At 30.8% G+C, this 24,279-nt stretch overlaps 5 protein-coding genes across 5 annotated transcripts; 2 read left to right on the top strand and 3 right to left on the bottom strand.

The window, feature by feature from the left end:
• Positions 1-322: 322 nt before the first annotated feature.
• Positions 323-2,958, bottom strand: LOC148550059 (protein ALTERED PHOSPHATE STARVATION RESPONSE 1-like). Its single transcript, XM_088495917.1, has 4 exons — positions 1,947-2,958; positions 1,542-1,735; positions 1,241-1,464; positions 323-1,070 (listed from the first exon to the last, which is right to left on the bottom strand). Exons 1-4 carry the CDS (start codon positions 2,956-2,958, stop codon positions 323-325), a joined length of 2,178 nt encoding a protein of 725 aa, XP_088352043.1.
• Positions 2,959-4,640: 1,682 nt separating this feature from the next.
• LOC107614471 (uncharacterized) lies at positions 4,641-6,844 on the bottom strand. Its single transcript, XM_016316671.3, has 2 exons — positions 5,782-6,844; positions 4,641-5,298 (listed from the first exon to the last, which is right to left on the bottom strand). The coding sequence occupies exon 1, from the start codon at positions 6,740-6,742 to the stop codon at positions 5,795-5,797; it is 948 nt and encodes a 315-aa protein (XP_016172157.1). The 5' UTR covers positions 6,743-6,844; the 3' UTR covers positions 4,641-5,298; positions 5,782-5,794.
• A 1,071-nt stretch (positions 6,845-7,915) lies between these two features.
• Positions 7,916-13,375, top strand: LOC148550058 (aldehyde dehydrogenase family 3 member I1, chloroplastic-like). The gene is made up of 10 exons (XM_088496184.1): positions 7,916-8,251; positions 8,806-8,874; positions 9,344-9,440; positions 9,515-9,721; positions 10,715-10,830; positions 10,911-11,015; positions 11,100-11,272; positions 11,363-11,453; positions 12,061-12,210; positions 12,930-13,375. The coding sequence occupies exons 1-10, from the start codon at positions 8,030-8,032 to the stop codon at positions 13,167-13,169; spliced, it is 1,470 nt and encodes a 489-aa protein (XP_088352310.1). The 5' UTR covers positions 7,916-8,029; the 3' UTR covers positions 13,170-13,375.
• A 1,529-nt stretch (positions 13,376-14,904) lies between these two features.
• On the top strand, positions 14,905-18,137 carry LOC148550057 (aspartic proteinase Asp1-like). Its single transcript, XM_088496185.1, has 7 exons — positions 14,905-15,339; positions 16,016-16,133; positions 16,417-16,865; positions 17,035-17,173; positions 17,301-17,501; positions 17,577-17,649; positions 17,815-18,137. Exons 1-7 carry the CDS (start codon positions 15,044-15,046, stop codon positions 17,922-17,924), a joined length of 1,386 nt encoding a protein of 461 aa, XP_088352311.1. The 5' UTR covers positions 14,905-15,043; the 3' UTR covers positions 17,925-18,137.
• Positions 18,138-18,291: 154 nt separating this feature from the next.
• On the bottom strand, positions 18,292-20,707 carry LOC148550056 (NAC domain-containing protein 2-like). Its single transcript, XM_088496186.1, has 3 exons — positions 20,274-20,707; positions 19,912-20,195; positions 18,292-19,522 (listed from the first exon to the last, which is right to left on the bottom strand). Exons 1-3 carry the CDS (start codon positions 20,431-20,433, stop codon positions 19,052-19,054), a joined length of 915 nt encoding a protein of 304 aa, XP_088352312.1. The 5' UTR covers positions 20,434-20,707; the 3' UTR covers positions 18,292-19,051.
• Between the last annotated feature and the right edge of the window lie 3,572 nt (positions 20,708-24,279).

Genomic DNA, 24,279 nt, shown 5'->3' with positions numbered 1-24,279 from the left:
CCTCAAATTTCCATATAATGTTTCAACTACACTAACTCCACATTTTTAATATTGTTAATCACTATTCACTATTTTAACAATCCACCGAATGAAATCTAGACTTACATGCAAATATCATAGTAAGAAGGCGTCACATTGAGAGCATAACAAGAAGAAGCAATGGTATCTTTTAAGTCTTTACAAAGAATAGGGTCAAACTATGAAAAAAAAAGAGGTTCTTAATTGACCTACAATTTCTAACCAATGACCAAACAATAAAATAAAATAAAAGCTAAAGAAATGCTAGAATTAAGATTTTGAAAAAAAAAAAATTAACTATTGTTTAGTTTCGAAGTTTAAGCTGCTCATAAATTTTCAGATTTTCCAAACAAAATGTCTCCAAAGCCTCAAAAATTGTAAATAGACCCGGTTGAAAGCAACTTGAAGCAAGGTCATTGACATGTTTAATAGCTTCTTGATGTCTCTTTTTCTCTTCAACCAATCTTACCCTTGAAGCTGCTAATTTCTCATCAGATTCTCTAAGCAATGGAACTTCCATGAAATCTTCTGAGCTTTTCATTTTGTAAAAACATGAACACTGCTTTGACTTGATTCCATTCTTGTCACAGTAGTACTTAAGCATGTGCTTATAATCCCTTAGAAAGTGTTGCACTTTAACTTTGAGTAACTGTTCCTCATTCTGCTTCTCATATAACTGGTGCAAGTTTGATGCAAAGGTACTAATGGCTTCTGAGACTATAGTTTCTGAGATCTTGTGAATTTCATGGCACCAATCATTACAAAGGTTGAAAATTGGATCAACCCCATTTTCAGAATTTTCTATTTCTTCTTGGATTATGTGCTTCCTGAGCCAATCATTCAAGTTTTTCACTAAGGTTTTCTGTGTGTTGATGAAGTTACTAAAGCACATACTCCAATTTAATGCAATTCTTTCTAGTCTTAGTGTAGCTTTTGAACTTGGCTTTTTCTTCCCTCCAGAATCTAATATATGCACATGACTTTTAGCCATGGAGATAGCTTGAAATTGTTTATGGTGACAATCACTCATTATCTTCCACAATCTAATTAGCCTAAAAAAGAAAAAAAAAAAAAAAAAAAGAAAGAAGATAATTTAGTCTCTAAAGGTTTGAGAAACAGAACAATGTAGTGAAGAAAAAATAGAAAGTACTAAGCAAAGCTATGGTATCCCAAAGATGTTGATAACTATAAGCAATAAAAGAAAGAGAGAAAATTAGCATACCCTTCAATCAATTTCTTCAATTCAGGAAGCAGCTTATTATCTCTTAATCCATCTATGTTTCTTGATATTAGATCAATTGATGAAATAGCTACATCAATTTCTGAGTTCAAAAGCTTGACAGAAGAAAGAGTATCATCAATCTTATCAAACTCAGAACCTCTACCATCCAGATCTTTTAGCTTCTTGTACTGCCTTTCGTATTGAATTCGAAGCTTTTCTACAACCTGTCATCAATAATATCAAGGAAAATATCAAGTTCTTGAATGTATATATCCTGTTATGAAAACAAGCAATGTCTTACCATGATTGCACCAGAGAGTTTCTTTTCCCAAACATAAAGTTCCTCCAAGGTGGATGAAAGGTCACTAAATGATGTATGAACATTGTTTTTCATGGACAAAGCCTTTGCTCTAGAAGGTTTGTATAGCATATACGAAAGGATTAAACTCGTCTTTACTGAAGGGAATATCGGCCGCAGGACACAAGAAGCAAAGGCTGCAAGGCAATAATGAAAATCAAGATAAGTTCTTGCTCATTCCATATGTGATAACATGTAACAAGTAAATATCTAACATATAATATTTTAGGGACATTTAGCAACAAAGTGATAGGAAAAAAAAAAAACAAAACAAGGAACCAAATACTAAAAAGACTAAAACACATAAAATTCAATCATAATAAACACAATTGATGCAAGAGATCTTACCCCTTAATTTGGAGCTTTTAGGTTTATATGGTAGCTTGCCAACTTCCATAAGTGATTTGAATTCTTCACCAGAATCAAATAGATTTTTGAATTCATTATTTACTTCTAGCATTGCTTCCTTAAGATCTATCTTGGAAATAGAAACTGGTGTAGCAGTAGCAGGACACTCACTGCATTGTTCTGTTGTTTTTTCTGCTTCAGATTGTGCATCTTCTCCAATCTTAGCCTCATTTTCAGTTTCCTTCTCATCAAACACTACTGACATTGCTGAGCTTTGTTCATAAGCTTCACTTTCCTCTTCTAATTCTGGAATTCCTTCCCTCTCCCTCACTACACTCTCATTGATATCTTGATCATATGCATTGAAATCATATTCCATGCCAAATGGATCCAAGAAATCCCATGTAGAGTTGTTTCCTTCAGTTCCATTTTTCTGAGGATCTTCTACAAACATTGTAGATGCATTTGTACCATCATGCATAAATCTATCATTATGGTAAACAAAACACATTGGTTGTTCCAAAGGTTCATCATTGAACCAATTTCCACACTTTGGGGTCTCTATTTTATTTGCAAAATCCAACCTTTGACTATGATCTTCACTATTATGATGATTATGATCATGATGATGAGTACTACTACAAGATGAAACATTGGAAGTCACATATGAATCAAAATCATGATCATAAGTGCAGCAATCTCCATCATCATATTCAAATTTACATGAGGTAGATTCCAATAAGCATTTCTTTTCTTCTTCTTCTTCTTCTTCCTCTTCAGATTGATTAATTTCGGATAAAGATATGTTGGAACAATCAGCACAAATCACTAATTCTTGATCAACATAACGGTTAAGTGCATCACCAATTTTCAAAAGGGACTCTAAATACTCAACAAAGGATGTGGCAAAATCATACCTGAAATTCTTAGCTTTTTTGATAAACTCCTTCCTCTCTTTGCATAAACTCACTAATTGTGAAGATTGTTGCAACTTTGGTGCTCCTTTGGCCATAGCAAATAAAACCAATTAGTAACATATGAGAATTAGAGAAGCTTAATTTAAATAATACTAAGTTAAGATCAAATAGAATCAAATGCAAAACAAAAACAAATAAGAGAGAGATTTCTGCGAGGCAATTGTTTTGATTATTTGAGAAACAAATATTTGTATTGTGTTTACTATTTAGTTAGTATCTAATGTAAAGAGGGTAACAATGCATGTATGGATTTCAAAGAATCTAAGCAATAAATATGGAAAAATAGTTGCAAAAAATCATACACATATGCACACTTTTTTTTTTAATGGAGCTTATTAAGAAAAAGTATAGGTAGACAATTCGATACTCTTTATATAAAAATTATCATAATGGATTATTAAAAAATATCAATATTTGAGGTTTAAATTATTATATATCACAATAAATTTTATATATCGTTTATTACGTTTAGGATTTAGAGTTTGTGATTTATAAATATTAAAATTAAATGAGTAATACAAATATTAGAATTATCCTTTAATTAATGAGATTTTTTATCAAGTGAATATAAAATATTATGTCCAAATTTAATATTAGATAAATATGTCTTTTAATCTTTATTTATTTATTTATTTATATTTTTTAATCTTATCCATCATAGTCTTGAATAAGTTGTCAAAGATTCAAATAAAAATTCTACACGTTTAAAAAAATTCAAGTTTTTCCAAAGAATAACAAATATATAATAAAGATATACGAATATTTAAGTAATAATGACTTATTTTAAGCAATTTATATAAGAAAATAAAGCATATTATTATTTTTTATTAAGTAGTGTAAATAACAGAAAATTTGTAGTGTTGCTACAAACAAAATACTTACATAGAAAACAAAAATAACAATAAGAAAAGAGAATGATATTTAAAATTTTGAACTACCCAAACACATCTTAATTCTTTTATCATCCTAACAGAAAACAAGTTATTAGCAAACATTAATTTAGCCAATTGGAGCAAAGCAATTAGAGATGCAAGCCAGAGTTTAAATTTTAAAAGAAACAAGTAGAGAAATTTATGGGAACAGGACAGATTCAGTGGAGTAAAAATAGCACAAAAAATTATTTAAAAGAGTGAGAAAAATTGCAACCACTTCACTAAATAAGTTTTTTTGGTGTGGCAATGTTAAAGATATTTAACTACATAAATAAAAGACAATATTATCTTTGTTTTTCGTTTCTCTTCTAAAGTGTTTTGTTTTCATACTGATATTTTTTTGAAGTTATTTATTTTAAATATTTTTGTAAAACATTGAGTACTTAAAACTTTCTCTTGTCAAAGTCAAGAACTTTACCAATAAAAAAATTAATTTAAACACAGTTTTTTGGTTAATAGGAAATGATGAGTCACTAAATCACACCAATAAAAAAATAATTAAAAAAAAAACATTGGATTGATAGGCACAGAACATATAAATCCACTTATCCACTAGTAATAATAACCACTAATGTGATGGATCCATCCTTAAAAACTACAAGAAAAACACACAAATTTGACATTTTGATCGGTTGATGAAATGGTAAACTTTGATCCAAATAGTAAACGTATTAGTCCAAATTTTGTGATTATGTTTGGAGAGAAAGAACATACACTGAGTTCACCAAGAACCTGATAACCATAGTGATAAGAGAATAAGGAGAGGTGAGAGAAAGAAGAGAAAATGAGAAATACATCTTCAATTCTTCATAAAGAACAGTATCAACTATCAAGTGAGTAACTAACTAACATTAATTGTAACAAACAAATAACTAATACAAATGGGGCAGATCAAGAACAATATTTAACTATTTACCAAAGAGCAGACATAATGAGGGAACATTTTAGGTACAAAATAGTTCCTTATTTATTGACAATTACCCATTCAATCAAATTCACCACTATAACAATGGCTTCCACCAGTATGAACTCAATTATAACATAGGTCCTACATTCTGCTGCTGTCTAGTGTTGCACTTGCTGGGGTTCACTCCTTTTTTTTCCCAGCCTTCAGAATTAAACTTGTGAACAGTTTGTATTCCAAGGGCAGCAACAAATCAACATGCCTTGTTTGGCAGTCATAATGGCATGGCAGAATAAGAAGCATTCTCAAGGATAGAATTTGAGCTGCATGGCAAGTGGCAACCATCTCTGCTCAACGCTGTTCAGAATCGATCACAAAACAGGCGGAATGACTTTTTCCGCCGCCACCACCAACCAGGCCAAGGATCCAAAAACTCACCCGGAATCTTCAACATCCAATTACTTTCTTAGCTTCCCTTTCAACATATTAGACCACCAAACCAGATGCCACATTTCTTCACCATCTCTTGCAATCAACATCTAATCACAGTGTAACACCCCCAAGTCCAAAAACAATTAGCACATTGCATTCAATCTAAATTAATGCACATAGTCTTAATTGATTTCATTTTATACTATAATAACAAAATTATTTAACGAAGGGTCAAGGAAGGACCACAGTTGTTTCCACGGCTTGAACCTGTGACCTTGAGATAACACGGAGACAAGTCAACTTCAAACTAAAGAACATTAGTAGGACCAATTTCATCTAAGGATCTCAAACTCCTAATCTAACAATGTTCAATTAATCAATTGATATATAGAGTCTCCTTCTCCAATCTAACTAGCTAACCTAATACCAAGGTGAACTAGCCATTCTTAAACCCTAGCATCAAATTAATTCCTAAATATGAACCCTAGAAGCAAAGCCACTAAAATCTATGAAATCCAAATATAATAATCCCACACAATTGCTACAATGTAAAGCATATTTTCCAAACTGAAATTTTATCAAACAATTACCAATTTTCCAAATTCATGCAAGGCAGAAGATATCATCAGTCATGAGCAAAATATACTGCAAGATCCTCAAAGGAGCATTCCCAAAATCCAAATGTGGCAACCTCAGCTCCCTAACCCTACAAGCTCCATCTGCTCCTCCACCACCACCACCAACCCGACCCACCCGAACCCGGTTCATATCAACCTTCCTAAACAGGTAAACCTCACAACTACCACCCCCACCACCGGAAAAACCCCGATCCGCTGCCGCATTCGGTGGCCGTTTCTGTGTCCTGAAAAAGGTCCAACCTTTCCCAGCAAGAATCCTGCAAAACCCCTCCATATCATCGACCCTCTCTCCGGTAACCCTAGAATACATCGACAATGAGCAACAATCCCAATTTCGTCCTCCTCCTCCACCGCCACCATCTCCGGCAATTGCGCCGCCGTCGAAAAATACCAACTTGAAGAAGGGTGCGGCGAGGTTGACGAAGTAACGAAGGTGGGTCAATGGGGCCGGAGTCAGGGAAGGGAAAGGGATCGGAACGGCGTCATCTTGGAGCGGCCAGGAAGACGAAGAACAAGAAAACGAGCAGGTGGTGGTGGTGGTGGCAGTGGTGGCAGTAGAAGGTAACGAAGAAGAAGGAGTTGAATGCGGCGACAAAGAAGATGAGAATGGCGTTGAGTTGGAGAAGATGATGTGAGAGAGAGATGGCGTTGGGAACAAGTCCATTCCCAAGGTTCTTGCAATGGCGGCGAGTCTGTATGTGTCGGTTACGATCTCTCTTGTTGGAAGGAACAAAAGAGCCGCGGTTTTTGATCTTCTTCTTCTTGCTCTTATTCTTCGTCTTCTGTTTCTCCTTCTCCCATCTTCTTCTTCTTCATTTTCTTGTTCGGAATGAGCGTGGGAATGCATGAGATGTGGATGGTGATTGATGGTTTCACCAAAGACGAGAGAACGAACCAGCTTTAGTGGAAGCATCTTTCTTTTTTCTTTGTCGATTCAATCAAAATCACAGCTTCTGTTTTTGACTTTGGTAAAGTAAGTGACCTAACTTTCAATAACCCTTCTTCCATCTCCTACACTCTATAGTCTAGAGAAAGGTAAAAAATCGAGATTTTATGTGAAATTGAAAAAATAAATAAAAAATATAAAACGTAAAATCTTAATAAGATTTAAATTGTAAAATCATCAGATTTAGTATAAATTTCGTAAAATCGATAAACTTATTTAAAATCGTAATATCGAAAGATTTTAAGAGTTAAATCGAAATTCTAGTTACTATGCTCTATATTCTATAGTCTATACTCTATACACTAATATTAACTAAATTATAATTTATCAATTTTTAACCATTAATTTCGCTCCTTTCTTGTATCAAAAAAATTGCATATGAATTTTTACCATTTAATTATTTATATATTTTTATAAACTTACATATTATTTCATTTTCGTTTCATTAATTATAATACTTTATTGACAATATCGCCTTTTTTTTATAAATTCATGCATATAATAGTACAAAAAATTATATTTAAAGTGATATTATAAAAAATATGAGTAAAATTATTATTTTTGAGTTAATGCATAACTTAATCTCTAAAATTGTAGGTATATCTTAAATTGAATTTTGAAATTTTAATTGTTTTAATATAATTTTTAAATTTTATACCAGTAAGACAGTGACTCTTATTATTATTTCTATAAAAAAACCTTAACGGTAAACCAACTTAAATTGATCGAAGTATCAATTTATTTATCCACTTAAGAATTGAGATAGTAAATCATTATTATTTTAGTTTTAGAATTGAAATAATTTTTAAAATTTTTTTAAATATATCTAAAATATCAGTAATATTCTAATCATCGTAACATATAATTTTAATTAATATATATTATATATACTTTATAATTAAAAGCAATTGTTAAAAATAGTGAAATACCAAAATTACAAGTACATTTAAAAAGTGAAAACCCATACATCAGCGTACAGAAACAGAACAGAACAGAACAATGTCTTGAATGCATTGTGGCATTTTTTCTTGGAGGAGTGGTATAGATTACACGCAAACAAATTTGTGTCATGTCAAGTGCATGATGATAATGATATTTATTTATCTTCATATGTTTCACACACGTAATTAACTGGCTGTGATTGAAGCACGTCTAGTACTCTTAATCATAATATAACTCACCCTTTTCTAACTTTGCAAAATCCAACTCCACTTTCTTCCTCTCTTGTTTAAGCTTCAAACTCTGCCACCAGTAATGGAAGAAGCAAAAGAGAAGGGTGTGTTTAATGAAGACAAGGCTTCTTTGGTGGTTAAAGAGCTGAGAAAGAGCTTTGACTCAGGGAAGACAAGAAGCTACAAATGGAGGATTTCGCAGTTGGAAGCCATGGCTAAGATGATTGAAGAAAATGAGAAGGACATCATTGAAGCAGTAGATAAGGACCTTTCTAAACCTCAACTTGAAGCATACATAGCTGAGGTCTCCAATTTCCTCTCCTTTTTTTCCTTTTATTTTCTCTCTTTTCTTATTACAAATTCATACCCAAATTTGAATTACTTTGCTTTTATATATATATATATATATATATATATATATATATATATATATTCCTTTTGATTAGTTTAAGAAAAATTATATTCATTTATTATCATGGTTCTTACTTTTTAAAAGTCGAACCGACTAATTTAAATGAATTAATTAAATATTAGTTACTAGAATAAAATCAGTTATAAATAAATTGGTTAAAAATCGAAAAAATAAAATTACATTGTATTGGATTATTTTTAGCAATTAATCCGTGTAAAATAATAAAATATATATTTTATATATAAATATGTTATTTTAGTATATCATATTCCACTTGAATCTTGATTGGAGTTTAAATTTTTGAACTTTAACCTTGACGAGGGGTTTTCTTTTCAGAAGCTTTTCTTTTATAAATTTGACATTAATGATGGTGACATTTTAAAGTTTTTGATTGTCCATTCCATGATTGTGGCCACAGATTTTACCCTTGTGCTTCTTCAATGCAGGTTTCTCAGACAAAATCTTCATGCAGTGAAGCAATTAAAGCATTGCATCAGTGGATGAAGCCTACAAAGGTAGCTAATTAATTACCAAAAGCAAAACAGAAATATTTGCATTGCATCATTCATAATCACTCAATCCTTTTTTAAATAATCTTTAATATTTTTTAAATATACAACTATTTTACTTAAAAAAAAAATCAGCAACCAAATTTTGGTCTACATAATCATATAATCATACTATATGTATACTACAAATTAGGCACAGTATAAAATATATGTTAAATAACACGTATATTTTATTAAAAAAATACATGATAGTTGATTTAATAACTAATTTTTATGTGTATATATTATTTTTTATAAGGTGAAAACTTAGGTGTAGTCGACTTCACATGAAGTTGATAGCTGAGAGCCGTTAGATGCTTTGACTGATTTGACTAAATTTTCATCTAACGGCTCTCAGCTATCAACTTCACGTGAAGCGGACTATAAACGTAAAGAGAGTATTTTCTAAAAATTTGTTTGTTATCAACAAATTCAGGTGAAAACTGCGATTACAACATATCCATCATCAGCAGAGATTGTATCAGAACCACTTGGAGTTGTGCTCATCATCTCAACATGGAACTTCCCTTTCAGTATGTTCACATATCTTATTAACTGAGATTGTTATTATATGAAGAGCTTTAATTTTCTGGATGTGATTGAGTAGTGTTATCGCTGGAGCCGGTGATCGGCGCAATCGCGGCCGGGAATGCAGTGGTTCTGAAGCCATCAGAAGTTGCTCCGGCATCATCAGCACTGCTGGCAGATATGCTGACAAAATATTTGGACAACTCTGCTGTCAGAGTTATTGAAGGAGGTGCTCCTCAAACAACCGCACTATTGGAGCAGAAATGGGATAAGATACTCTACACAGGTACTTCAATTTGTTTCTTACTCTTGTTTTTCTAATAATACATTCAATCAACGTCACACTTTGCCTGCTTTTATTTATAAAGACAAAACACAAGACATAAATACAAAAATATAAAAATGTGTTTGTCATGTGAGACATAGACAGAAATATTGTGTTATGAAATACTGAATTAATATATTTTTTTTTATAGGAGGACAAAAAGATACCGACAAAATATACAATTTATTTTTTTATTATTATTATCAAATTTTTATAATTATATTTTTTATTATTTTATTTTTTATTCTAAATTTTGTATGAAGAAAAAAATAAAGATAAATTAAAATTTTTATTATTTGTTCTATCTTATATTCAATTCATTACCAAACAAAATACAAAATATTAATTTTTATGTCTTTATCTTTTATGTTCGATTTTCAGTGTTTTGTCTTGTTCTATTCTTAAAATTAAACGCAACCTTTGTTCCTTAAGGTAGTGTTTGGTGGAGAGACAGAGACGGAAAGACTGAGACTGAGAGACAGAGACTAAGAGACAGAGATTGAAATAAATCTTAGTATTGATGCAAAGTGGGAGACAGAAATTGAAACAAGAATGAAACTCTAATTTAATTTGTACAAAGGGTAAAATTAGAATTAATTAATTGAAATGAGGATATTTTAGATATAAAATGTTATTAAAGTTTTCTCCATCTCTAAAAATTTTAGTCCCCTGTGTCCCTACTTTTTGGAGGTACTAAAATACTGAAATTTTAGGGACAGATGCAGAAATTTTAGTACCAATCTCTAAACCAACAAACATGATACTAAGTCTCAGTCTCTCCGTCTTTGTCTCAGTACCTCAAAACAAACACTACCTAATAAATTAGTGCAGATAGATAAAATGGTCTTGTGAAGAGAATTAATTTGACTTATGATGATATTTTTTGAGATGTAATTATCTTATAATAAAATTTATTAGAGATTTATTTGTCTAAGACATAGTTTATGGATGCAGGTAATGCTAGAGTAGGACGAATTGTGATGGCTGCTGCTACAAAGCACCTTACCCCAGTGATTCTGGAACTTGGTGGAAAGTGCCCTGCTCTTGTTGATTCTAATCTCAACTTGCAAGTAACATATGATTTGAATTTGAAGAATTCAATTGCATTTCTGGCTTAGACATGTGAATGACACTTATACAAATGATTCAGGTTGCTGCTAGAAGATTAATAGCTGGAAAGTGGGCATGCAACAATGGACAAGCATGCATTTCTGTTGATTATATCATCACTCTTAAACATTTTGCTCCAACACTTGTATCATTTCATAAACACAATTCAATAACTCTACTCTCTTAAATATATTCAATAAATTCTCATTTATCACTAATCACTCCACAGATAAATGCTCTCAAGGAGGAATTGGAGCAATTTTTCGGAAAAGATCCAATGAAATCCAAAGACATGTCGCGAATCGTGTCTTCGTCGCACTTTTCGCGACTCTTAAAGCTTTTGAATGATGACAAGATATCTGATAAAATTGTTTTAGAAGGTCAGAAGGACGAGGATCAATTGTGAGTAGCATTATTTCTATTTTTTTTTCTGTTGATTCTATTGTCTCAGGATCTTTGTATTTTAATTAATATAATTTGATTTTATTGTAGAAAGATTGCTCCAACAATCATATTGGATGCACCAGATGATTCATTGGTGATGCAAGAGGAAATATTTGGGCCAATAATGCCAATTATCACTGTGAGTTAATTAGTTGTAGAACACAAAAGAAAGGAATAGTAATAATAATAGTACATTAATTTGATGCCGATTATAACTGACTTGAGTTGGCCGAGTAATGAATTTATTCATCAGTTTAAATAAGTATATAGGAGTTTAAATATCGTCTAACGTGCGAAATTATAGAGGGTCCTCTTTAAGATCAAACAATTCCATCGAATTGAGTATGATTGTATGTGTGATAGCATCTACTATACCAGGAATATCAATGAACCCGATTATTGAAATTGCTCAGGATACCCTTTTTTAGCTTCTAGAATCTATTTCTTAGTTCAAGATCCGACCCCTCTTATCTTACTAACTGGAATCAAAGAATTAGTAGATCTGTTCCGCCCAAAATGGGAATGGGCTAGGGTTATGAACTTAGAATCTAGAATCTGATGATCGAGTCGATTCCATGATTCTAAGTTCATTCCATACCGGACCAGACCGGAATAGGGTCTTGTACAGTAGACATTTAAATAGAACTAAGATGTGTGATGAATTAGTTTTTGACCTGTCGGGTGATAAAATACCGTAGACAATAAAAAAAATTTGAAGCTGACTATTGTTGTTTTTTAATTTGCAGGTTGATAAGATAGAAGATGGGTTTGATATAATAAAATCAAAACCAAAACCTCTTGCTGCATATCTCTTCACAAACAATGAAGACCTGAAGAAAAGTTTTGTGGAAAACATTTCTTCAGGAGGGATGCTCATCAATGACACTGTCTTACAAGTAAGCTAAAGATTAGGGTACTTTTGGGATGGTATGCTGAAAAGTTTAATTTATTTTAAGAATTTTCATTTGTACAATTCTTTTTAAAGTAATCGATTATAAGTACTAATTTATGTTTTAATAATACTTTAGTTGAAAAGTAATTTTAATATAAGTATTGTGTTTGAAATGTATAAAAAAAAAAAAGAAATAAAAAAACTACCTTTAAGTGTATATTTTCAAAAATGGATATAAAATGAAATGATTATTTATATTATTTAATATTTGATATTTGAGATTAAATTAGTAACATTATCGGATAAAAAATATTAATTTTTTGGTTATAATAATAAGCTTCAAAATATTACTTTCACTTATATATATTTTTTTAATTAGCTTTAAATTATTATCTTTGAAAAAAATTTTGGATACCAACCATTTTTAGTACTTTTAGTCATCATTTAATAAGTACAAATATTAAATTGTCTTTAACATATAAATTTTATTAATTCATGTGTGTAAATTCTGAAAAACATATATATAAACCATATTGATTTATGTATGTAAACTCTAATAAATATACGTATAAACTATATTTTTTTTTTTGTGTAAAATCTCTATAAATATGATGCAAATTATTGCTGGCAGAAAAAAAAAGATAATATTTTGGCTCTATAATATATTTTGAGGTTTTTAACCAAAAATAATTTGATTTTGATAAAAGAGTAATGTTGACATAGGTTGTAACTCCTGGTTTGCCATTTGGAGGAGTTGGAGAGAGTGGAATGGGTTGCTACCATGGCAAATTCTCCTTTGATGAATTCAGCCACAAAAAAGGTGTTCTCTATAGAAGTTTCAAAGGTGATTCATCTATGAGATATCCCCCATATACACCCAAAAAACAAAGCTTGATGAAGGCCCTTATCAATGGCAATATCTTCCACATGATTCTTATTTTGATTGGATGCTCTAAACTCTAGATATTAAAACAAAGCAAGAACTCATAAATATTTAGAGGGACATAATAAGTTGCTCCTTTGACACTAGCCTTCTATATGTATGTCATCAAGCTTATGGAAATTATTCCATCTCTTTCATACAATTTTTGTAAATATATAGATTGTAGTACAATTATTTTAGAATTTTGTCTTGATACAATATAAGTGATAGGTTAAAGTTTTTAACATTATTATTATCTTTTTCCTTTAATTTGGTGATGTCTACTTTATTATTATATTGTGTTTTGTCACGTTTATTATCTTGTGATTTTAATGAAACTAAGTTGAATTGGTTTAATGGTTAGACTATTAATTCATTTAAATAAGTATTACGATTTGAATCTTGTCTAATACGTATAATAATCTAATGATGAGTAACAAATTTTTAAATAAAATTTTAATCTGCCACAGATTAGTTCCTGTACTCCAATTCCGGTGATAAATGCGGTGGGAAAAAAAATTTAATCAATAATCTTGAGTTAATTTGATATTATCGGTTAATAAATTATTGTGCATTTCATGATTACTTAATTGATTAAATAACTGCCGTGCAACTATATTGACTACTATGTGCCTATGTATCATATCACTTTAAGTACATTAGAAACCAAAAGAAATGATCACTTAAGTATCAATTATTATGTATTAATCACTTGCTCAACATCTTCATTCTTCACCGGATTATTTATTGAGTTAAGAAATATATATTTATAATAATAACATAAAATGAATATATCTATCTTAGCTTCTCATCTTCTTGATTCTCTGGAGCAGCATCATTTTATTCTTACTTCCATTATAAGTATTTTTGCACTTAATAATAATAATAATAATAATAATAATAATAATAATAATAATAATAATAATAAATAAATAAATAAATACTTAATTAATTAGTGTCATGAATGCATTTAATTACCTCAAAAGTTTAAGTAAATATTTTGTATATATTTTTGCATATATCTTTTTTTTATTTTAATTTGTCTTACACTAAAATTATTTTTTCTGAGGGGTAAAGTTTAGATTTTTTTTTTGTTATAAAAATTTTGATATCATATTATAAAATTATTTATGTCAAAAATTTAAAATAATAAAAAAAATAATGCAACTCAAAAACTAATTATCTATCAATCAATATTAGTCAACTTTTTGAAATTTCATTTTTAACTCATATATTAACATTCAAATAAATATTCAAAAATAATCAACTTGGGTTGACCGAGTGGTTAATTCATTTATCCGCTTAAGCAAGTATCAAGGTTCGAATACAGTTTTATACATGCATGTAGCCTAAAATCAGTGATGATTTTATTAGAAGTCATGACAGAAATAAATGATATGTGTTTAGAATTGAAATCATATCTCAATAAGAGTAAAGAAAAGATAAAATAAAATAAAAATTAATTAAAATTAACTATAAAAAAAATGAGACTCTGTACTTTTATTAAGAGTAAATGAATTATTATATATGTTAGCATCGGTAGGCACATGTTTCCCTACTTCAACAAATTAAAGTAGCCAAAAATACATTATAAAAATAGTGAAAAGATATTTTCTACAGATCATGCTAGGTGCAATGAAGGAAGGAATATAAGAACCCCTCACATTAGAAGAAATCCTACTTCTAATTACTGAAGCAATGCCTTTCCTTGGCCTCACATCATATAATATAAAGTCTTTAATTTGGAACTTGGTTTCATGCATTAATAATTATTCCATCACACAATAACACGTAACGTACGTATTAAACCATATATACTTAGGACATAATAATAATCTTCTTCATCAATTATTAATTCGATCTCTCCAGCAATTCATATATTATTTTTTTCAACTGAATTGAAAATTGTTATGAGATGATGAAAGGAACGAAGAAGTTATTATTACCAGGATTATTATTGTTGGTTTTCTTGTTATGTTGTTCAACTTGTTCAGCTTGGTTTGGTAGTAGTAGTAGTAGTAATAGTAATAAGCATAAAAGTATTAGTTCCAATTATGGAAATGGAAGAAGAAACTCTATTCCTCTTGATGAACCTTCCTCTTCCTCTTCCTCTTCCTCCTCGTCTTCATGGTTATCATCGTCGTTGCTTAATCAGTATCGAGCTAGCTCATCCGTCGTGTTTCGAGTTCACGGCAACGTTTATCCGGTTGGGTATGTATATATAATAGTCCTTTTTTTTTTTTCTCTTGCTTTATGCATTTCTTTTGATATTTGAAACTCTTTCATAATGAATTTAGAAATTAAAATCACAAGATCTTAGTTCTCTAAAGTAGCGTTTGGTGGAGAGACAGAGACAAAAAGACTAAGACTGGGAGACAGAGATTAAGAAACAGAAATTGAAATAAATTTTAATATTCTGTTTGGTGCAAAGTGGGAGACAGAAATTAAAACAAGAATGAAATTCTAGTTTAATTTGTACAAAGGGTAAAATTGAAATTAATTAATTGAAATGAAGGTATTTAGGTATAAAATGTTATTAAAGTTTCAGTCTCTATCTCTAAAAATTTTAGTCCCCTGTGTCTCTACATTTTGGAGATATTGAAATACTAAAATTTTGAGGATAGAGACAAAAATTTTAGTACCAATCTCTGAACCAACAAACATGATACTGAATCTCAGTCTCTCAGTCTCAGTACTTTAAAACAAACGCTACCTAAATTTCTTATTCATGCAATAACACAATTTTGGAAGATTTGTGTATTGACATTGTATATTTTGATATTATGTGTGAATTTAATTTTGATTCATACTAGTCATACCAAAAAGTTTTTACACAATTATCTAATTATAGTTAAATCATACAAATAATATATTTGAACATTTACAGGTTCTATAATGTTACATTGAACATAGGGCACCCACCAAGGCCTTATTACCTTGACATTGATACAGGCAGCGACCTCACATGGCTTCAATGTGATGCCCCTTGTACTCATTGCACTCAGGTATCACAAATTTATTGTTCAATCTTATGATTTAATAATGGGCTGATTCACTTATTTATAGACTAATGAATCTTCTAATAACTCTTTATGGGCCTAGATAATTAAGTAGTAGATCTGATTAATATTAGTGTAACAAGTATAAACTCAAGCAATTATAAATTTTGGACTAAGTACAAAAAATTTTCTCTAATTATTACAATAAACATAAAATTTTATCTCGTTAAATGAAACTGGTTACATAGATCAAACGACGCCAGGTGTTATTGTTTTATTTTTGTGACAGACGCCGCATCCGTTGTACCGGCCGAGCAATGACTTGGTGGCATGTAGGGATCCAATGTGTGCATCATTGCATCAGAATGAAGCATATGAATGTGAACAGCCACACCAATGTGACTATGAAGTTGAGTATGCAGATCATTACTCTTCCCTTGGTGTTCTTGTGAATGATGTGTACCTTCTGAACTTCACAAATGGAATCCAACTGAGAGTTAGAATGGCACTTGGATGTGGATATGATCAGCTATTTCAAGAGCACTCATACCATCCATTGGATGGAATGCTTGGTCTTGGAAGGGGAAGATCAAGCTTGGTTTCACAGCTTAATAGTCAGGGTTTGGTTAGAAATGTAGTTGGACACTGCTTGAGTTCACAAGGGGGAGGCTATATCTATTTTGGTCATGTTTTTGACTCTTCTAGACTCACTTGGACTCCTATGACATCCACACATTTGTAAGTCAAATCTCAACCAAAACCATATCTTCCAATGTCTACTAATAATAATATTCACTGGTTGACTCAAATTCTTAAGCTTCATAACAGACAATGACAACTATTATCATCGTCTCAACTAAAATTTTTATCTTTATTTTTCCACATTTATTACTATGATGTGTATCAGCAAACATTACTCAGCTGGGCCAGCTGAACTCCTTTTGGGAGGAAAGAGAACTGGGATTGGAAATCTCCATGGTGTTTTTGACACTGGAAGTTCTTACACTTACTTCAACTCCATGGCTTACCAAGCAGCAATTTCTTGGGTCAGTTGAAAAACTGAAAATCAATAAACATTTACTACTATGCATTTCTACTGACATTATGTCAATTTCATAATGCAAGATTATTTACTTAGTAAAATGGTTCTTTTGTTGGATTTCAATTGTTTAGTTAAATAAGGAGTTAGCTGGGAAGCCTTTAAAAGAAGCACATGATGATCACACACTCCCTCAATGTTGGCATGGTAGAAGGCCTTTCAGAAGCATACATGAAGTCAGAAAATACTTCAAGCCTATGGCGCTTTCTTTCGCCGGCGGCGGCCGAAGTAAAGCTCAGTTTGAAATCCCTCCTGAGGCATACCTCATAATATCAGTAAGTCACCACAACTATTTTTCAGTAGAAAATGTTATGTCACTTGTGCTAATGTTCATGAACTGTTGTTAACAGAACATGGGAAATGTTTGCTTGGGAATCTTAAATGGATCTGAAGTAGGGATGGGAGATCTAAACCTAATTGGAGGTAATGAATATTAATACAATTTTCATTCTTTTTTTATCTCTTTAGTACATCTTTGGATCAATGTATCTGAATAAAAGATACCCAAATATGAACTTATCACACACATGTACCAAAAACTTTCTATGAAACTCTTCATGAAGAGTATTGGTTGTTTAATTCATGCAGACATATCCATGCAAGACAAAGTGATGGTATTTGACAATGAGAAAATGATGATTGGTTGGGCACCAGCAGATTGTGACAAAATCCCCAAATCAAGACATGCCAACATTTAAATCATAAAAAGATTTATATTTCTTTCTCTCTCCTTTATTTGTCACTAAGTAGCAGTTATTTCTCACTGTTTATAGAACAGAGTGGTTGTGTTGTATCATATGAATGTTGAGCTGTTTGTGAAGTTAGCCTTATAAATAGTAGAAAACATAATGATATACTGGTGATGTGGGAATTTACATTAATAAGATTAATAGTGTAGTTACAGCTGGTTACAACCTAGAAATTAATTAGTCATATGATTACATTAAGATTTACAGCTCTGAGGTTTCCATTTGGAACTGATAAGGCAGAGTAATGCAAGTTGATGCAAATATCATATATTGATTTCATAATTAATCAATTCAGTGCTGTACCACAAATCCATCTGCTTTCTCAATTGGTTTTTGATCTATTCAAATTTGACTGTAGAAACAAATCGTCTTAATCCATATGCTACAATGGAATCTTATCCTTTTTACTCTTCTAGAAATAACAGCTACCCTTTCTCTCAACAGAAAAGATGCTTTGCTTTATATACAACTGTCACACTAAAATCACTGTTGGTTCTGAACAGAAAGATTCTTGAAAGAAACATTCTCTTTGATTGTTTCTTTTCTTTTGCAAACAATAATGAATTATATTATATTATATATTATAATTCACTAATATATAGAAAAATCAACTAACAAAACCAATGGAGCAAGAATTTCCCCTACTAAGAGTCCTAACCACTACACATTTAACACCCTAAAATATCATCAAATGGCCCAAAGGATCTACACCCACTTTGAGATCATTCTGCTACTTATTCTTTATATTACAGAGTACAGAACCTGATCTCCATTTCTTTTTCTTTTTCTTTTTTTTTTTTTTTTTTTTTTTGGCTTTTTTTTTCCTTCACATCTCCCTCCCTAATCTCCGAAGAACAAAGAATAGCCACCAAAATCCAATGGTCCAAAAGTGAAATTGTTAGGTAGGTGTGAATTGTGTTAAATGCTGAGTTTTCACTACAAAAAATGAACATATGCTTTGGTCCCATGATCTCATTAGGCACTAGTCCTCCACCACATTTTCCCAGAAAAAAAGGTTCAACTTTTTTTCTCCCCCTCTTCTTCCAATTCCCAATAATTCTTAATGGTCAAAAGAATCAAAATGGCTTTTGTGGGAACAAGAATGTGTCTTGGAAAGACATGAGCTGATTCATTTGGAACTGATTTCCAAAAAGGTCATCATCATTCATTGGGAGGCTATTATCATAGTTGTTGAGCTGAAAATCAAAGGTATCAAACAGCTGCATATCTAGCTCATTGCTCCACTTTGGGTTGCTCTCCACCTCCTTGTCGCAGGTGGCGTCCGGCGAAACCGCGTGATCCGAGCAGCTAGAGTCCGTGTGCAGCCTTGGAACGGAATCTGATGTGTCCATGTACAATTGGTGCTCATTGTTGGAGAAATTGTGGATAATCTTTGGCTTTGTCTCATGCTCATGATCATGATCATAGTGAAGTATCTCCCCTGGTGAAAACTTTGGTAGTTTCTGTTCCAACCCTGTTGTGGCAGAGTTGAATTTCTCAATCTTCCCTTTCTTGTTGTAGATTCGACACAACACCCAATCATCAAGCTGCACCAAAACATATTCCAATCAGATCATACTAAAAGAAAAGTTGATTCTCATCAACAGTACTTCAAAAATCTTGCATCACAAATACTTTGATCAAATGATATTATAAATAACCAGACTAGATGCACACAAAATATTCCCCAAATGAACCACCCATATAGAATAAAAAAAAATTAAAAGAATGTGTTAATTGGATCCAATAAAAACTAAAAAACAGTTATGCTCAAATTATTTTTAAAAAATAATTCTAATACTAAGAATTTAAATATCAACCTCTCTCCACAACCAATTTTTGTAATCAAAAACCTTAATTATTATTATTATTATTATTAAATAAAATAAATTAGGGTAAAAAAAAGGTTTGAAGAGAAGGTTCTAGTAGTTAATACCCTCAAGTTGTTGTTGTTGAGTTTGTTGGCGGCGGATCTGTCAACATTGGCGAGACGGTACTCATGCATAATCCAATTAGTCTTCACTCCTTTCGGGGCCTTTCCGGCGTAGAACACTAGCGCTTTCTTTATCCCTAGCGCCTTCGGCTTCCCTATCGGCTTGTCCGCCCCGGTCGCCTTCCAGTACCCGCTCCCAGCCGCCCGGTTCGGCCGGGATCCGTTCGGATATTTCCTATCCCTCGGCGAAAAGAAGTACCACTCCTTCTCTCCGTACAACGCCATCTCTGCAATCAATAAATAAGTCAAACTCGAATTCTTACGAATAAATATCCACTGAAAACAGAAATCGAGCGTTTAAGTACCTGGAAGCTGCCACGGATCGAACTTGTACAAATCGATTTCCTTAATTATTGGAGCAGCAATTGATTGCTTTGCGCATTTCTTGCAGAGATAGTGGTTCACCAATTCCTCGTCGCTCGGGTGAAACCTGAACCCTGGCGGTAACTCTAATCCACCTTGCATTATTCCTCCTTCTTCTTCTTGTTCTTGATTTCTCGAGAAGCTTCAACTCTAGCTGAAATTGAATGAATTGAATTGAACCGAACCGAACCGAATCGAATCTCTGTGTGTGTGCTGGTGGTGGTGAATGATGCTGAATTTCGAGTTGAAACGTATGAGAGAGTCACGAGAGGGGAGTTATATAACCGCGTGAAGGAACAAGAGAGAGGAATTTAGACACGTGCGTGATAAGTAGTGAAAACGTGGTGAAGGTGGCATTGTTCGAGCGTTTATTAGTAGGCTATACCTACACCTCAGCCTCCTCTTTTCTCATGCTGACTGCTACTGCCACGTGGCGACGCATTACTGGATGGTCGACACGTGTGGCGGTTCCACTTCTTGATTCTGTCATTGCTTGCGTCACCAAAACCTTTCTCTCGTTTTTTCCCTACCATTTTATTTTCTAGTAATATTTTTTTTTATGTCAAAGATCAAAGTGTCGGCTTAGTATTTTTCTATTTGGAGGGGGGGACATGGTTGACCGTCGTTGTGTGCTTCTGGTCTTGTGCATGCATGAGACTTGAGACACCATAACCATGAAAAATGGTAGTTACACTCATCCTTTATCAAATGTTCTAACGGATCATCATAATCCTATGCTTTAACGCCCAAAAAATTATTCATAATTCTGTAATTTTAATATCAAAATGTAAATGTACTAATAAATTATTTATGGAAAATTCTAAAAGCCAGCAACTTTGTTAAATTCTGACCAACATGTAACCAGAAAAAAAAATGAGTCATTGGATGAAATGTTATACCAATCTCATACTATTAAAACCATCATTGATAGCTATTTGATTGCTACAAATCACAAAAGTTGCTGGCTCCTTAACATTCCTTATTATTTATTATAGTTTTAAACTATGATGATCTCTTTTTTTTTTTTTACTAAAAATAGGAGATTCGAACCCACAACCTCTTAATTGAGTATAGAAAGACTATGTCATTTGAACTATAATTCATTGGCTATAATGATCTCCTTTTGCGGTTAAACTTTTGTTAGATTTTAATCATTTTTTAATACTATACTAGGTATCCCCCTTTGATATCTATAGTCAAGCTCATTCAAAAGCATACTAGCTAGTCATGGAAGAAGAAAAAAAATTTTTTGGTTGATTCAATAACTTTTTCCTTTAAAAACAATTAGCTAAAATTTTTTTACTGAAAGCTATAGATTTGATTGTAAAATTCAGATATAGGGTGACATACAGTAGTGATTGGGATTAAATGTGAGTAATATTAAAAAATAAGAAGTGCCATGTTTAATTAAAAGTGTGTGTATTATAATGTTTACAGTATAATCATCAAATATTTACAGCTTAAAAATATACGTTATTAACTAGTACAATTATCAAGTATACAACAAAAATTAAGTTTATAAAAGAATTGATATTTTTTTAATAAAACAGTTATAATATATATGAAATATTTTATTCAATCAGAAGTGATTAGTTTAAAATAATTTCATTTGTGTGACAATATATAATTTAAAATTTTTGTATAAATTTATTTTTATAATTTTGCCATGTATATATGTTGGGGTGGGAGGGGTTAAAACCTGGATAAATTACAAAAATTATACTTAATTTATTTTGATATTAACAAAAATATTTTTAAATTTTATTATCAATAAAAATTATTTTTAAATTACCTAAAAACGTAACAAAATTTTTTTGACCTTTTTGTTATTTTTTATTTTAAAAAAAAAATATATTTTATTAAATTTGATAAATAAAATATAAAATGCATGTAAGAAGTCTCAGAACAAAAACGATGAAAATGTTTCTTTCGGTACACTTTTAAACGGTGAAAACTCAGGTGAAGTCGATTTTAAATGAAGTTAATATCTAAAAGCCGTTAGATGATTTGACTGATTTCACTAACGGCTCTTAGGTATCAATTTCACTTAAAATCGACTTCACCTGAATTTTCACCCTTTTAAATTATATAAAAATATTTGAATAACAAAATTTAAAAATATTTTTGTTAACAAAAAGTTTAGCCAGCAAAGTAAAGACGAGGTTGAGGCTCTGAGGTTGGGATTTGGGAAGGTGGATTCAACACTGCGTTTAATTGTTGGTCAACTACTTTGACTCCTACCTATGTAAGCCTATGACGTCATCCTTAAGCTCATGAGCTGTATTTTGGAGTTTATTTCAGCTGTGACCCGCCAACCCCTTTCGCATTCTCTGAGTTTTGGAAAAAAAAATTATAAATGTGTAATATGCTAAATCAGTTTTCACCGAATTTTTAATAGAACAATTTAAATTTTAACAAATTTTAATCAATAAAATAATTTTTACTTTTTTTTATGAAACTTTACTTAAAATTTAAATAAATTAATTTATGTCAGTATTTTATAAAACATAAATAAGTTTTTTTTAAAAAATAAATTGATTTTTTATATAAACAAATAATTTAAAATGAGAATTAATTTATCTAATTAAAATAAAAATATTTTAATAATTAAATTTTATTAATAATTAAATTATCGGATTAAAAAATTATTAGGGACTCTGTGTGTATATAATTCTAGTAACATTTACACTGGTACCCAAACCTTATACTAGGGTAGTATAATTTAATATAAAAAAACATTCTCTAAAATAAAGAGCATGAATAAAATAATAAAATAATAATTTAATTATAATTGAATTTATATAGTTATATATAAATTTTACTATTTTAATTTAAAAATAAAAAGATTAATATTTTCTCATCACTTTCACTTTAGTATAGTTTACTCATTTTTTTTAGTTATTTTTAAATAGTATCTTATTCTTATTTAAAATAAATCTATATTTTATTTTTATTATAAAAAAGAATTAATTATATACTATTTATTTGTTCTAATATTTTATCTGACTTTGTTTAGATACGAAATTATTAAGAAATTTAAAATTAAAATGATTTTATTAATGAAGAGAGAGAATAATAACCAACATTGCCATAAATTTCAAATCTGTTTCTTTTTTCTGTCTTGTTGAACGTGAAAACGGTATAACCTCTATGAGCTTTTTTGTTTGTTATATATATGTGCAGATGTTCTATCTTTGTGGTTAATAACTTAATATTTAACACAGTATACCCAGATATTCGCGGATTGGATTAAATATGATTAAATTTTCAATTTAATTTTCACTAAATTCATCGAATTAAATTTTATATTTATACTTTTCATATTTAAATTCGATTTAATTTGTATATTTGTAAATTGAATTAGATATCAAATATATTTTATAAAATAAAAAATATATTAAAAAGGCTAGAGTTTGGAGATTGGAGATACAGTAATCAGGAATATCGCATTTTTGTTTTAGTAGTGGTGGCAATTTTTAAAAGAGGATTGTCTATTGTGAAAAAAAATTGTTTGTTCTTGTAACAATATGAATCTCAATGTGATGTTACTAAATTAAATTGTACCAATAAAGGAACCCGTAAAAAGACATTTGTCAGTTGAATATAAAAGAACAACATGTGAAAAAAAATATTAATAGGATGGCGATAAAAGTAGGGAATGAAAGAATTCTTTTTTGGGAAGATAACTGGGTTCAACGTGATTTTTTGTAAGCGAATTTTTCAAGACTCTATTCTATTTCAAACCAACAAATTAAAGATTTGTGATAGGGAGCTGTGGATTTTGAGATGAGTTAGAGTGGATATGAATTTTTCATTGGAGAAGAGGGTTGTTCCAATGGGAGTTGAAACTTGTTCGTCATCTTCATGATAGATTAAGGCCAGTAAAACTATCAACTGAAATGGAGGATAAATTTGTCTGAAATTTTATAATAAATGTGTTTTTTCTAC

Source organism: Arachis ipaensis, chromosome B8 (assembly GCF_059453495.1).
Source record: "Arachis ipaensis isolate K30076 ecotype BB chromosome B8, ASM5945349v1, whole genome shotgun sequence".
Classification (NCBI taxonomy): domain Eukaryota; kingdom Viridiplantae; phylum Streptophyta; class Magnoliopsida; order Fabales; family Fabaceae; genus Arachis; species Arachis ipaensis.
The sequence above is the reverse complement of the archived record's forward strand: the minus strand, read 5'-3'. Positions and strand labels throughout refer to the sequence as shown.